The sequence below is a fragment of the Scyliorhinus canicula genome, chromosome 7, assembly GCF_902713615.1.
Source record: "Scyliorhinus canicula chromosome 7, sScyCan1.1, whole genome shotgun sequence".
NCBI classification, from domain to species: domain Eukaryota; kingdom Metazoa; phylum Chordata; class Chondrichthyes; order Carcharhiniformes; family Scyliorhinidae; genus Scyliorhinus; species Scyliorhinus canicula.
Window position 1 is genome coordinate 89,503,685 of NC_052152.1, and position 16,089 is coordinate 89,519,773.

The window sequence follows — 16,089 nt, forward strand, 5'->3', positions numbered from 1 at the left end:
CTTGGCCCAGCGCAGCACGCACTCCCGATCACTGAACCGGTGGAACCTCACCAGCACCGCACGCGGGGGTTCATCTTCCTTGGGCCTCCTGGCCAGCACCCTGTGCACTCCCTCCAGCTCCAAGGGCAGATGGAGAGACCCGGCCCCCACTAGCGAATTCAGCATTACAGCCACATAGGCTGTCAGGTCCGATCCCTCTAGCCCCTCCGCAAGGCCCAAGATCCGCAGGTTTTTCCGCCTCATGCGGTGATCCAGCTCCTCGAAGCGTTCCTGCCACTTCTTGTGGAGTGCTTCGTGCCCCTCCACCTTACTCACGAGGACCACGGCCTCCTCCTCTCGTTCAATGGCCTGCGTCTGCAACTTCTTGATGGCAGCACCCTGGGTGGACTGAATCTCTGACAGCCTTCTGTTCGTTTCCTGCAGAGAGCTCAGTACTTCATCCTTGAATTCTTTAAAGCAGCACAGGAGATCAGTTTGTTGTTTCTGGGCCCAGAGTCTCCATTCCTCTGGACTCTGTCGGTGGCCATCTTGGATCCCTTCCCCCGTTTTTTCTGAGGAGCTGCTGCTGTTTTTTCCACCTTTCCACTCCGAGTTCGAGGCATGGACTGCAGGGAAAGTCGTTCAGCACACCTTCCCCCACCGGGAGACGTCGAAAAATTTCCGTTTTGGGCTCTCAAAAGAGCCGAAAAATCTCTTTAAAACGGGAGCTCCCAAACGTGTGGCTTACTGCTGCATCACAGCCACCTGAAGTCTCGCATCCCATCTCTGATGGTCCTTTTTGACTTCCTTCGCCAGACTGGACAGATTCCACTTGTGGATCCGTGTCCTGTCATGGGCTATCTGGATCGCCAGGTAGCAAAATTTGCTTGGGCTAATTTGAATGCTAGGCCCCCCAGCTCAGTGCCTTCCCTGCTCAGTTCACTGGGAATGCCTCACTCTTGTCCTGGTTGAGTTTTAGCCCAAGAATGTGAGACTTCCTCATTCTGGTTGTTAGCGATATACCCATCTATGGCCTGTGAGGTTTTCTGGCAGAAGACCTTGTCGGCCAAAAAGTCCATGTTCAACCGTCACAAGGGGCGTTGGGCATGGCCCATCTCCAACCTCACATCTATGTAGTGTGGAGCATGGTTGGAGATGACTATTGCCGAGTATTCCGCCCTTACTATTTCTGGAAGCACCAATCTCCCCACTGCAAAGTAGTCAATACATGTGGGCACAAGTGAAAAGAATGAAAATTCTTTCATACCGAGATGGAGGAATCACCACGGGTCCACTGCCCCCAACAGCTCCATGAAAGATCCAGTTCTCTCGCCATGCCCATCTTGTTCCCTGTTTTGAGATTTGACTGGGCCATCAGTGGGTCCTGTACACAACTGTAGTCGCACCCCCCCCCCCCCCCCCCCCCCCCAACCCCATGCTCTGTCAGGAAAGAGAAAATGCTGGAAAATCTCAGCAGGTCTGGCAGAAACTGTAGGGAGAGAAAAGAGCTAATGTTTCGAGTCTGATGACTCTTCGTCAAAGGTAACAGACCAAGAATGTGGGAAATATTTATACTGTGGAGTGAGAATGAAAGATGAGAATGAAGGAAGATTTTCTGCTGAGATTTTCCAGGATTTTCTCTATCGTTTCAGATTCCAGCATCCGCAGTAATTTGCTTTTTTATAAGCTCTGTCAGTATGTGTCGATGTTGGGGATTTCTGCCATGGTCTTTTATATGAAATTCGTGTCATCCCAGATGGGCACGTACACGTTTACCAGAGCTACTGATACCCTGGACAGGGCACTGCTGACCATGATGTACCATTCCCCTGGCTCCATAACCGTCCTTGTCAGCATAAACACCATTCTCTTGCTAATCAGTATTGCTACTCCCTGTAGTGATCTGTATATCTGTTGGTATGTAAGGGGTTAACATCTGTAAGTAAGTCCTAGACAACCACTAGATAGCAGCACCAGATCTATGTATATAAGCTACACTCAGAGGAGATTCCCACCTCTTCGTATCAGGAGTCACTCATGAGCAGTGTTAGAGATATAGCTTAATGAGCAGGTGTAGTTAAACATTATATATACTTATTCTTATTTATCAAATCTTCAGTTGTAGAAGAGTGAACAAACTCATAGTTATTTATAATCATTACTCAATAAACAGCATTTGCTTAATTTGCGGACTGAGAGTTTTACTAAACATCAACCATCAGACCGTTCTGGAAGTAAGCAAGAGTAACAAGATATTACTATAACGTAATATAACACTTCCCTAGCCCTCTTACCATAACATGAGTGATAGTCTATCTCATCCATCCCTTCCTTACCCGCAGTCGGTCCTTCTCCCTCAGGTGTTTCTCTGGCAGGAAGACTATGTTGACTTTTAAACTTCTTAAATGGGCAATGACTCTGGATCTTTCCACTAGGCCGTGAAGTTCCTTGACATTCCAGGTGATAATCCTGGTGGGGGATTTTATTCCCCCCTTCCTGCTGGATCAACCATACTTACCTGGTGGATGCGGCCCTGCACTCCAGGGTTCCCCTTTGTTAGGGGGCTGTCCAAAATGGCTGCAGTCGCCATTACCCCCATGAGGCCAGGCCCCTGCACTCCAGGGTTTCCCTTTGTCCAGGGGATACCCAACATGGCCGCCAAATGTGTGTGTGCCATGTGGGTGCACACCTGCACACCGGGGTCTCGCTTTGTCCAGGGAGTGCGCCACGGCCTGCCTTGCTGTCTTTCTTCCTGTGCTAGCTATCCCTGCTAGTGTCCTTTCAGGGATGATCTTACCCCTATCTTATGCCCGCTCCCTCTGCCGATGCCTCACCCTCACCTACATCCCGCTGCCCTCGCCCTTCCCTGTGACATAGCGAGGCAGCATAGTCCATGGAAACATATCATGTGTCCAATTCATGGATCATTTTGTATTGCGCTTCCACCTTCTTCCCCAATCCATCGATTGCTTTTTGCATGGAGACCATCGCCTCTGTAACCGCCACCTGGATTACAACCTTATCACCTCTTTCATTGGGTTCAGTTCCTCCATAAGGAATGCCTTCCATCCGTCTCCAGGTGATTGGGTGGGGGCGGCGGGGGGGGCGCTGATGCTTGTTCATCAGTTCCCCCCTCTCTTGGGTGGCCAGGGCCCCCTCGTCTCCTGGGCCCGCCGGCTCGTCCGCCTGTTGCTCGGTGTCCTTTTCCACCACTTCTGCTATCCCTGAGACCTCTTGAACTCGGGTTTTCTGGCAAGCTGGTTCTATTCCTTTCCTTTCTTGGTTAAGGTTGAGTGGCTTTCAAATTTTCAGGCAAAATTCGCATAACAGTGGTCGGGAGGAGAGCCACTGGATGTGCGTCCACTCAGCACATCACCGTCAGCGGACGTCCCTGTGACCTTTGACGCCCCTGGCGGACGTCCTCTGGAGGTCCTGATTATACATGCTGATTATACATGCCTCTCCTTACCACTCTGTTCTGCATGCTGACTCTGAGATGCACCATTGTCATGAGGGGAGGACACGGGAGAATTGGTGACCACAATAATCGCCCTGTCGGGAGGCTCCATGTTGATCTCCAGCGCTCCTGCCTCTTGGTCGGTGTTCACAGAGCCCTGGGGATCTCCATGAGATGGAGGAGCAGCTGGAATGAATTCCAGAGGCCCCTGCATCATCTGGCTCTACCAGCCCTGTCGGCTCTCCATTGCCTGCACCATGATGTCATTACCCTCAGCAATACCCCTCTGTGACCGGGCCATGCTCTGCAGTGCCCCAGCAATGTCCACTTGCATCTGGGACACTTTGCTCAGTGGCTGGGACATGCTTTGGAGTGCCTTAGTAGTGCCCAACTGAGATGCGGCATGCTCCTCAGCACCCCAGCAAGGTCCACCTGAGACAGGGCACGGTCTTCAGCGACTGGGACATTGCCTGGAGCGCCTCATCAATGCCCACCTGAGACTGGGCCATGCACCATGGTGCCTTGGCAAGGTACACCTGGGTCAATGGCACATCCTCCAGCATCCGGGACATGCAGTCGAGGCCATCAGTCATTGCCGTCACTGACTAAGCCACGCTTTGGACACCACCATTCACGCTGCTGATAACGGGCTCCAGACCCTCCTTTGAGGTCACCACCCTAGCAGTGTTGGCCTCAGTGTCACACATTGCCAGTGTCACCCTCTGCTTCTGTAGCCTTTGGGATGCCTCCAATCGGCTATGGACCTGCTGGAGTGCCACACCCGAGCGTCTGTATTAACTCCAGGATAACCTGATCAGAGGCTCGACATCTGACTGGGACACAGCTGGGTCCTGGGATGCAGCAGATATCTGACTGCAATTTCTCCTGGTTGATCCTGCCTCCACCTTATGTGTCTCAGTAACTGTGAAGCGTTCACCAAATTGTGCCCCAGATACCTGTCGCCCAGCAAGTTGTCTGTCTCTGTGTGGTGGAAGGTAGTGGGGAGACCAGTGGTAACATATCGATGGTGGAGTCTTCAAAGCTCTCCTCCGAGAAGTTCTTTTGGAAGGTGGGGGAGGGGGAACCCTGGATGTGCCAGCACGATCAGATGGAGATTGTGCAGGAGGATGGAGAATGTGGTCAGTGGGAGTGAAGGATAATTATGTCTGACATGAACAACTTGGTGTAACAGGTCAACTGGATGTGACCCAGTTGATACTTACACATGCGGCGCAGGCCAAGCTCAACGTGTCCCTGAACACCCCAAAGTCCTCACACCCTGTGTGCACCCGCAGGTTCATGGGGGGGGGGGGGGGACAGTAATTTCTGACATGAAGCCTGTGGGGCATCATTACCGGCCCTAATTGACGTCGGCAGCAGTCTCGTCAGGTCACCTGCCAGAAGGCGCCCAACAATTCCTGCTCACTACCACACTTTGAAACTTTTCCGTTAGATCGTGCCCATTGTTTAACTTGTTCATGCTGTTAAAAATTATGCTTTTGGGTGTACGTATTGACCTTGAAACAGGAAGTACAACAGTGGTCAAAAACAATTTGGTGAAACTATTGGACCATACTGATTGGTTCATTTTGCAATTGGTCCCTTCTTCCCGACAATGCCGATGGCAATTGTGTTAGTGCCAAATCAGAATTACTAGCCGATTATTTAAGCCAATTATTCAAGTATGACAGACTGGCACAAAAGTCCATCAGATTGAAAGGCCAATGATTTTCACCTTTTAACTTTTGATGATATGCTGCAGGAGAGTTTACAGAAAATAACAGACCACACTTGATGATACATTTTATGCCTCGGTGGAAAGGGGTCATATAAAGAAATTTTGAACAACTACAACTCAAAACTTGTTAAATCTTTTCTAATTGACAGGTCGGTATATTGAAGTTTTAAAAAAATTACTTTAAAATCCAAAAGTTTATTCTTGGGAGTCGAAGGTGAGCAAAGCTAGTAACACACAGCCATTATCATAATTATCATACTGAAACCACCACTAGACAGGTCCTCTTAAAGATGGTAATGATCGACTGTGAAAGATTTTGCAATCTGTGCACACAGCAATTAACATCCATTAAAAGTACAAAACTCCACAATTACATCTAAAATAGGCTAATTAAATTCAAAAGTTGCTTTTATAGATCAGAAGCTGTTTGGTTTCTAGAACCGGAAACTATAAAACCTGAACCAATTAGTCAATCAAGAAATCGATGCACATGACAAACAAAAGTGCACAAGCAATAAGGGGAACTATGGAAAATGCATGAAAATAACCATGGGCAGACGGTGGAATACACTGTTATGTAACTTCAGAACCTATTTTTAGCAATGAACAGCAAAAAAAACTTTACTGAGGAAGGAGGAAGGGAGTGAAACAGAGTTGAGGAAGGAGAAAGAGAGTGAAACAGAGTGTGGGAAGGAGAAAGGGAGTGAAACAGAGATACTCTGAATCATACTTGTGGTTTTACAAATGTTCGAATACTTTCCAGGGCTTATAATAATGCAACATAGCAATGCCCCAAAGGTATCACCCTGCTGTTTGCTTTGATGTAATAAATATGCCTTAAAAAATACAATCACATTTTGTGAAATACAATTATGCTCGTTTGTGGGAAAAGATGTTTAGAACCCATTGGAAATCACGATCAAATTATCCAATCTGCCTTACTGGTGGAACAAAACACTTCACAGGGAAGCATAAAATACTCTGCATATTTAGTGGGAGAGGAGAAGAAATGAATTGCACAAACAAGACTCGGTTATTCTCAGAATAGCTTTACCAAAAATAAATAAACAATCATAATTCCATATGAGCTATGCACTGATCTACAGCCTGTAAAATATAAAAATTGAAGTGTGGTGAGATTTTGTCTTCAAAGGACATTGTATAAAAGGATATGCCCAATGCAACATAATAGTAACTATTCAAGGGCTTTTTATTCAAATTAAGACACTCGCACACGGGAAAACTAAAGGAGAAGATTGTCTTTATGGGCAGACCAGTCAATGACTTTGAAGTTTTTCACTTTCATCTAAATGCACATGTATAAGCAAATAAATTTTTGAAACATTACACAAACTATTCAATGGTTAAAAAAAGACAGCTGTATTTCCATGAAAAAGGAATTTGATTTTAATAAGACTATAGAGATTATAGGCAATCCTCAGATTTGCAACATACTTGGTTCCTGAAAACCACATCCGAAGTCGAAACTTCATAAATCGGAACCAAATTTCCTCACAAGTACAATTTAAACATGGGTGATAAGTTTGTGTACACGTATCAATGTCCAGTCCTTCGGGTTTTTTTTTGTGTATCTGCTTGGTGGTCTCAGGTGGAAGTTCACTTTTCTGAAGCTGTTAGTCTGCCAACAAGTCACTGTAGGAGACTAAACCACATGGGCAGCATGGTGGAAATGGGTGGCACAGTGGCTAGCATTGCTGCCTCACAGCACCAAGACCCAGGTTCAATTCTAGCTTTGGGTCACTGTCTGTGTGGAGTTTGTGTGCTTTCCCCATGCCTGCATGGTGCTCTGGTTTCTTCCCACAGTCCAAAGGTGTGCAGGTTAGGTGGATTGACCATGCTAAATTTCCCACTAGTGTCCAAAAGGTGGGTTGTTCTGTTACAGGGATAGGGTGGGGGCGTGGGCCTAGGTAGGCTGTTCTTTCAGAGATTTGGAGCAGACACGATGGGCCAAATGACCTCCTTCTGCACTGTGGTGATTCTATAATGAGCTTATCGTGGTGCTGGCATACTTATAGGGGTGAGATGTTCATGTAAATGGGAGGTTTCTCCACTTCCACGGGCATGTTTGGGGTAGTTGACCCAAAAATGTAAAAAATGGGTGGTGCAGAATGTTGAAAGCAGCATTGAAAACAGCGTGCAAATTTATAAATGCCCTGGGTGCAGTTCATTGTAACTCGAAAGTCATAAAGTCGAGGACTGGCTTTTACGAACATGAATACAACTGAACAGCTAAAGCACAGAGTATGTTGTATATCAAACACAAGCCATTCATGGCACTACCATTACTGTAGCATACTGTGCTCGTCACTCGTAAAACTGCAAAATTCAAAAAGTACTTGTGGCACTTCATCATCTGCTGGCTAAAAAAGTTCACTCTTTGGGTCAAAACTTTAATAGCCATCAGTGATCAACTGCAAGCAATCAATGAAGTAACCACCCACATTTCATTTAACTTTGATCTTCACCTGTCAATGTTATTGAACTATTAATACCATTGAGGTTATCGATGGGAGCAATGGTCTTGTCATTACCTGCACCAGCAGTCTTCCACAATTATTTTTTTCAAAGATTTACCAATTTCAGAAGTGGGTTCATTAAAAGTGGATTTATCAAAACTAGAATAAAGTTGAAAACTATCAGTACGACTTGAAACAAAAGCTATTGAAAACTTTTAGCCCGAATTTTGACTTTTAATTAATGCATAATTAATTTCCCAAGTGTAAAAAAGCAGTCAACAGCAGTGACATCTGCACCCATACTGAAAATTTACTCAATTTAGTTTTATTATGGAATTTCAGACAACCTAATTTTAAATGGAACTTTCAAAGTATTTTTCTTTAGGCTCTGGATTAAAACAATTTACAGATATCGTCTTGAGAGATACATACATTTCTAAGGAGGGGGCATCTGTGGCTTCCAAAAATGTTGGATACGTGTAAAGTCTATAGATGTCAAACAATTTATAGAGCGTTTATCAAATTCTCTGACCTTGCAACCAACATCGGTGATAATGTTACTCGAGCAATAGTGGTGTTACTCTCTCGTTAGTGGTGTTGTTATATGGAGAAACGTGTCACCAAAGGTTGCTGTTGAGACCAAGTTTATTCATCTGCAAACCAGATGCTGGAAGAAAACAAAGCCCATCCTGGAGTCAGGGGCTGGAATTTTCCAGTCCCCTCTGCTGTAGGTTTAATGGTGGATAAGCTGGGGGAGGGGTAATGTGGTAGGAAATGAAAAATAATTTTCCTGTCGGTGTAAAATGATGGTAGGATCTTGTGCTCTCACCTGCCATGGCCGGTTGCCATTCCTTCAAGTGGCTGGCATGAAACCAATTTGCCTCCCATGTTAAGAAAACAAAGGTAGTTTGAAGGGATTTATATTTGTATTGGTAAACATTAGAAATGAGGCACAGTTTTAAGTGGGCTCAATTTAATGTTTCTGTGCCTGGAAGGGTAAAACCTATTGTTAGATTCATTCTGGACAAAGGTGTTTGTATGTATGGGGGTTCTTTTCAATTCCAACTGTGTTTCTATTGTGCTTAGAGAGGGTTACAAGGTGAAGAGTAAAGAGAGGCTGACAGAAGTAGCAATGGTTGCTTAGCAACTGGGGGCCTTTTAAGGTTTTAAGATTTTTTTGAATTTAGTTTTAGCAAAATATATTGCAGTTCAAGATTGAGCACTGATCATATTAACTCTGCCAGGGGAACAACAACTGGGCAGGGCAAGGGAGCTGCAAAGAGGGCCAAGGAACCAGATGCAGGCCAGATAACTAGGGAATTGGGACAGAAAGAATGTCTTAAAAAGATTGAAGTTAAGAGAAGTGAAACCGAGACATTGTTCAGAGGAGACTTCAAGTGAGATGCGGACAAAGTGTTGTCAGTCTGCTGTTACCAGAGCTAATGTGGGAAAGCAGACTTCAGAGGTAAATCAAAGGTTTAATGCCATTTTTAAGAGTTTGGGAATCGAGAATTAAAGTAATTGTGAACCATTGGTATAGCAGTGAAGACAAAAAAAATCCTAAAGAGGAGGTATAAAAATTGGATACTGGATTAATTTTTAATGGGGAGTGGAAGCTTTGTTTGAAAGATAAATTTGGAAACACTTGACTGGATTTCAGAATGGAAATCACTAATGGAAAATATTGTTGTGGAAAAAGATTTTAAAGTGTATTTTTTGAGGAGTGGAGGTTGGAAACTCTCATGTGACAATCATCGGTGGGGGGGGGGGGGGGGGGGGGGGGGAGGGGGGATGGTGGGAGAATTTTAGGGGAAATCTACAGACATTCAATTGGGGTCAGAGTGGACAGTATATTTGACCACATCCAGTCTGTGACCTGAAAGGGCCTTTGTGTTGCTGAGGCCATTGTAACTTCAGATATACTTTGTAGTCTGTGTTAACCTTACAAATTGTGCATATTTGTTAAGTTAAAGGGAGAGTAAAGGTATTGTATCATAATCCAACTTTTTATGTTTAATAAATGTCTTTTCTTGCTGTTAATACTAATTAGTGGCCCTGTGACTCCATTCCTCCACACTTTTAAAACAAAAAGTAAAAGTTACAGACTTTTGAGCCAGGGTTCCATTCTAGGATTGGCCTGTCTAGTCATAACACCAACTGGGATCATAACACCCATTAAGTGGATGTTAAGAGGTCCGACCAGTAGCAGCCACACGCACACCACCTCCCAGGCCCCAGCCCAATCGTCCACGTCTCCAGTGGGATATCACACCAATCCAGAACATGTCTGGACCAACATGTAGTGTACATGTCGGAACGCACCTGAAAAGTACCTGGACCAGCTTCCGGAGTTCGGGATCGAAGATGGAGCCTTCCAGAGACTGGACATGTGCAGCAATAGCTGGTTGGAGCATCAACCATGTGGATCTTCAAGCTGCAGCATCTTCCAGGAGCTGGTCTTCAAGCTGCAGGTGGATGGCTGAAGGATGTCCTACTGTGCGGTGATTGTCTGTGCTGAGTGGTTGGGGGGGGGGGGGGGGGGTGCTGGCGACATTAGACGAGGAGGGGAGGAATGAGACGTGAGATGGGACCAGCTGTGGGTGCCAAGAAGATGGGAGTTTGGAGGTGGCAGAGGAAAAACAGAAATATGGGGGGGGGGTTGTTGAAGAGGTCAGGCGGCATGGAGCCGGAGGGTGGGAAGGGCTCTGCTGGAGTGCGAAGTGGGGAGTGGTTGTGCTTTCAGGTGTGAACAGCTATGAGGGAGAAGAGAGGAAATGGGGTTCAGAGAGAGGAATCTGTGGTGTTCATACATGTGTCCTTGGGGGGCAAACTCAGGGATTCAAAATATGAATGGATGGTGAGGGTTGAAGAAGGTAGTGGGAGCTGGTAGGATGTGAGGATGAGGGTGCTGTGATGTAGGGGACTTCGAATTTGACCTGCATGGGATGGAGGATGATGGGAGGGAGTCAAAGAGTAACTGTGGGGAGGGTCAAAAGTGATACGGGGGGTTGGTGATATCAATGATCATGGAGAGAAGGGGAGTGAGCGTGTAATGGTGTGATGGGAGTGGGGGCAATATATTAGATTCAACCTGGAATGCAATGACAACCATGACTGCAAGAAATCCTGCTGAGCATCATAGTGGAGATCCCGAGATGCTACATGGGAATTGGGTCTTCGGAAATGGCTGATGCAGGTCAGCTTGACTGGATAACTGAACAGGAACCCCAGCTTGTGCCACCTACAATTCTAGGTCATTGGAACAGATAGACTGTGAAGGGAATAGGCTCGGCCTCCATGGGAGACTTATTGCACCTAGCTCACAGGGCCCTGGTGAAGACCTTTGTCTCCCTGCGCATGCCTGATTTGGGGTGACATAGACCCAGACTAGGCTGTCGCTCAGAAGATTGTCGTGTGGGGCACAAACAGGCTTACGGACTACCATAAGTAAACCATGTCAGACATGATTAAAGTGCAAGTGTACCATAATTACAAAAGTGAAATAAGTTTAACAATCATAAAGCACCCGAACAACCAACAACAATAATAATAATCGTTTATTGTCACAGGTAGGCTTCAATGAAGTTATTGTGAAAAGACCCTAGTCGCCACATTCCGGCACCTGTTTGGGGAGGCCGGAACAGGAATTGAACCCACACTGCTGGCCTTGTTCCGTATTACAAGCCAGCTGTTCAGCCCACTGTGCTAAACTAGCCCACACATGAAATCTAAGCTTCTTGATTTATCTTTCCCAAAAGATATCCGCATTAGAGGTGGAAGACCTATTTGCCCTGTTGTCTTAAATGACCTTGCTAGCCAGGAGGACTCCAGCTGACTTTAGCTGTCCTGCTGTGGGGCACATGCTCCTTCTGCATTCGCAGAGAATGAGGCTGAAGTGGTCAGCGACAAGGGGAATTCGAAAGGGCCAGACACTCTCAGAGTCTTGAATCAAGGTTCCAGGGTTATCCACTAGCCACCCATCATCGCTGTGGGTGTCTGAGGACTCCTGCTTGACTCCTTTAGGGGAAGGAGCACCTGGAGGAAGGTTACGGTGCCCTGCTCCGTATCACTGCGAAAGCTCATGGATAGCGACAGTAATGGAGTGTAGATCTACATGAATCTCTGGCAGAATCTGCTAGATCAGGTTCTCCATGGCGTTCCCCACCCTCTCCATGGAGACCTTGATGTGGGCACAGGGCAGCAACACTTTATCAGAGAACGGGTGGATAGACTCCTCTGCCTCACATGCCACTCCGTTGAGAGCCTCTGATACCTCAGTCTGAGGTTTCCCTACCTCTTGCTACCTCACCAGCACCTGGGGAATGAGACTTGGATATCGTAGATACCTCTTCCCGAGTAGTCCTCGGTGAGCCAGTGAGCTTGACAGACCCTGCTTCCTCCAGTTGCAGACATGTGTCTGTGCAGTGACCACCAGATTGTGAAACCCTGCCTAAACCAGATCTGTATTCACCAAGATGTGTGTATCTGCGCTGGTTGAGGGTGCAGGTGACCGCTGTGACACCTCTGCAGATGCACTTTCTTCGTCTCCTTTGGGCCTTGTCCCCTTCAGGCCTTGTCCTCTTCCTGCTGGCACCTGTAAGTGAAACAGGAAAGAGGAGTGAGTGAGTGAGTGATTGCATGAGCTGCCTCCAATATGGAGGAATGCGTGACCCTCAGGTTAAATGTGATATGCAAGGATCCTAACTGGATAGCGGTCAACAGCCAACCTCTCAATCTCCATGGGCTCTGTAATGCTCCACCTCTGCCAGCTGAGCTGCTCCAAGTCAGTGAAGTTTCTGAAGTCTGACCAGCCCCCTACCATCTTCTCCCCCTCTCTCCTATTATGGTTTAGCTTTTCCAACACAAAGAGAGAAGGTGGGGTTGAGAGAAATTGGGTTTCAGTATCTTTCTCATGCTTTCAGTCTTATAAATAACCCACTGGTTGATGTGCTGCAGCTTGTCCACAAAGGTTCTGGGGTAGCACCTTCCAGGTGGAGAAGGTAGTCAAGAAGGCATATGGCATGCTTACCTTCCTTGGCCGGGGCATTGAGGATAAGAATTGGCAAGTCATGTTGCAGCTGTATAGAACCTTAGTTAGGCCACATTTGGAGTATAGCGTTCAATTCTGTTCGCCACACTACCAGAAGGATGTGGAGGCTTTAGAGAGGGTGCAGAAGAGATTTATCAGGATGTTGCCTGGTATAGAGGGCATTAGCTATGAGGAGCGGTTGAATAAACTCGGTTTGTTCTCACTGGAACGAAGGAGGTTGAGGGGCGACCTGATAGAGGTCTACAAAATTATGAGGGGCATAGACAGAGTGGATAGTCAGAGACATTTTCCCAGGGTAGAGGGGTCAATTACTAGGAGACATAGGTTTAAGGTGCGAGGGGCAAGGTTTAGAGGATATGTATGAGGCAAGTTCTTTTACACAGAGGGTAGTAGGTGTCTGGAACTCGCTGCCGGAGGAGGTGGTGGAATCAGGGACAATAGTAACATTTAAGGGACATCTTGACAAATACATGAATAGGATGGGAATAGAGGGATACGGACCCAGGAAGTGTAGAAGATTTTAGTTTAGACGGGCAGCATGGTCAGCACAGGCTTGGAGGGCCAAAGGGCCTATTCCTGTGCTGTACTTTTCTTTGTTCTTTGTTATCTCACTATTGAACATACTACACGACGCAGCCTCTACAGTCTTCTGCCGTAAATAATTCTACAGATTCACTGCCTAGTTGACACCATGAGCACTGACTGCCCTGGAGACTTCCTTGCATGCTGGGTTCATCTGTCTGCTCAACCTCCTTCTCCCATCCTCTGGATAGAGGACATCCCTCCTAGCCTCCTCTTCGTGGGTCAGGACGCCCAGGGAGGCATCCGTGAATTTTGGTGCCAGTCATCTCTGTTCTCTTTGGACCATCTCCTCCGTGAATGTTGGGTAGATTGCTATCCAGGTGCATTTCAAACATGGCGCCCGGATATGATGGTGGGGTGCTCGCCATTCAACCCACTCCTCTGCGCAAAACATTGGAACCAGCTCACCACTGCATAATTAATGAGGCCAGTGTCACATAATAGAGCATGAGTTCCCACTGACCTCCGCAGTGGGAAACAGTCCTTGTCCCTGTTCCCGCACATGATGGGACTTAGTTCTGGAATGGAAATTTCCACCCGCAGTTTCGTATACTGGGATACATATCTTTCCACTCCTGTTGCTGGAATGGCAGGACCAGAGGATCCACAATGTAATTCGAACCAAGGGTTTCACCAGATATTACAGGTTCTTCCTCGCTTTCTGTTTGTGGTAAGCTTCTGGCTTGGACTGTGTTAACTATCACATATTGGTGGCATGGTAGCACAGTGGTTAGAAATGTTGCTTCACAGCGCCACAGTCCCAAGTTCAATTCCTAGCTTGGGTCACTGTCTGTGCAGAGTCTGCACGTTCTCCCCGTGTCTGCTTGGGTTTCCTCAAGTCCCACAAGTACAGAAAGACATGCTGTTGGGTAATTTGGACATTCTGGATTCTACCTCTGTGTACCCGAACAGGCACCGGAATGTGGCAACTAGGGGCTTTTTACAGTAACTTCACAAGACAGCTGGCTTGTAATGCAGAACAAGACCAGCAGCGCAGGTTCAATTCCCGTTCCAGCCTCCCCGAACAAGCGCCGGAATGTGGCGGCTAGGGGCGTTTCACAGTAGCTTCATTTAAGCCTACTTGTGACAATAAGCGATTAATATTAGCCTACTTGTGACAATAAAGATTATAAAAACAAAAAAATGACTTTGAGCATCTAACTCAAATGTTATTTGAGCATTTGTGAAAATTTGTATTTCTTCATGTACGGTTTCTTGTCTTTCCTATACTTTTGAAATCCTGCAAATATTTGAATTACATTCTGCATCTTATAACTGCAGCCTTTTTAACAGAAAGATATTCTGGAATGATAGCATTATCACATCAAGATTTGCTTTTTTCAAGTTGCTATGTCAATCTTCATGGGAAAAAGAAATACTCTGACATAATATAAATGTATGATGGGATATGCTGCCTGCTTGGAGGTACAATGGTGAACAGCTGACCTGAGAGGGAAAGTTCAATAAAACCAAACAATATTAATGAACAATATGTTGATAAAGCATTTTAAACAGGAAATGTTTCAATTCTTAAACATTTCAATCATTATTGAGGTACAATCATGGATGTAAAATTAGATGATTTCAGCAATTATACTTATTCAAAACCAGGTCCTTTATACCGTTTCTCTAGAACTTTACATAATTAAAAAGAATCTCTAAATCATTACTGTACCCAGAATGCCACAACTTGCAAATAGTAATTAAAGATACCGTTTGACCTAGGAGGGCATGCAGTATTTGTAGTGAGGGTGATTGGAAAGTTAAATGTCATGGCAACCAAAACTTCCATTGATTCAAACAAGCTGATAACCTTGCGCACATTTGGTTTTAGTCTTTCACTTGGAGTATCCAGACAGCTGCATTCTCAGAATTACCTGTCCAGCCACGCCAGAAGGCTTTTAGCAGCACCTATGAGATCCACCACTGATGTCAGGAAATCATTTGGCAATCTCCTGGAGGACCTTCCATCATAATGCCCACTCCTCCTTCGACCAGTTATAAAATTCTGCAGATTTTTGGCAGACGCATTCAGTTTGTGGGATAACGTTTTGAGGTTTTCGGTTTCAAGACCATAGTTCTAAAAAAAAAAGAAGCACCACTCAAATAATTTTGTGTAAGTCTGTGATTTCATTACAATAATGCACTTGGTCCTAGCAATAGCATCACCGAACTATACATGGTACTTCTTAAAAATTGTGTGTTTCTGTACACTCCTGTTCCGCCATTCAAACATAACACCATAATTAATATCGAAAATCAGAAGATATCTTTGTATATATGCAAGTGACCTCTCTCGAGCATCTCCATATATGAAAACAAGTTCAGCACAAGTTCTTATTGCACAGTAATTATGTGCAATTTAAGATTTGTCATTTACTTTTTTAAAAAAGTTGTGCATAAACATAATTAATATTTTACTGAAGAGGGGATGGAGCAATTATCATCTCTTCAGGTCCCTAAACAATAAAAGGAAAAGCAGGAAATCCACAAGACTATCAGGTACAAACTAATTAGCTTTGACATCGGCATGTGACCTACTACTCAAATACAACCCTTGGGCCATAACTTCTCGCAGAAATTTTTGATCTGCAAAACTGAGGTTGCAATTTATGGATTGATAATTACATAAAACTCAAAAATTAAACTTTTCACCAGAGGACCCGACAGGCAATGTGCTTTGTTGCATTGTTATTAACTGCTCCAAATATAGCATTACTTAATGCAATAACATTGGGGCATTAACTTATTGTTCTTTTCTCCTCCTCCATCATCACCGTAACATGCTCTGAGCAACTACAACACG

The 16,089-nt window shown here is 45.5% G+C and overlaps 1 protein-coding gene across 1 annotated transcript in view; it reads right to left on the reverse strand.

Moving 5' to 3' along the window:
• The window catches only part of cnksr2a (connector enhancer of kinase suppressor of Ras 2a), a 709,037-nt gene that overhangs the window by 468,697 nt on the left and 224,251 nt on the right, over nt 1-16,089 (reverse strand). Inside the window, exon 3 of the mRNA XM_038802429.1 lies at nt 15,161-15,363. Coding sequence (XP_038658357.1) covers nt 15,161-15,363 — 203 coding nt within the window. The remainder of the gene's footprint in view (nt 1-15,160; nt 15,364-16,089) is intronic.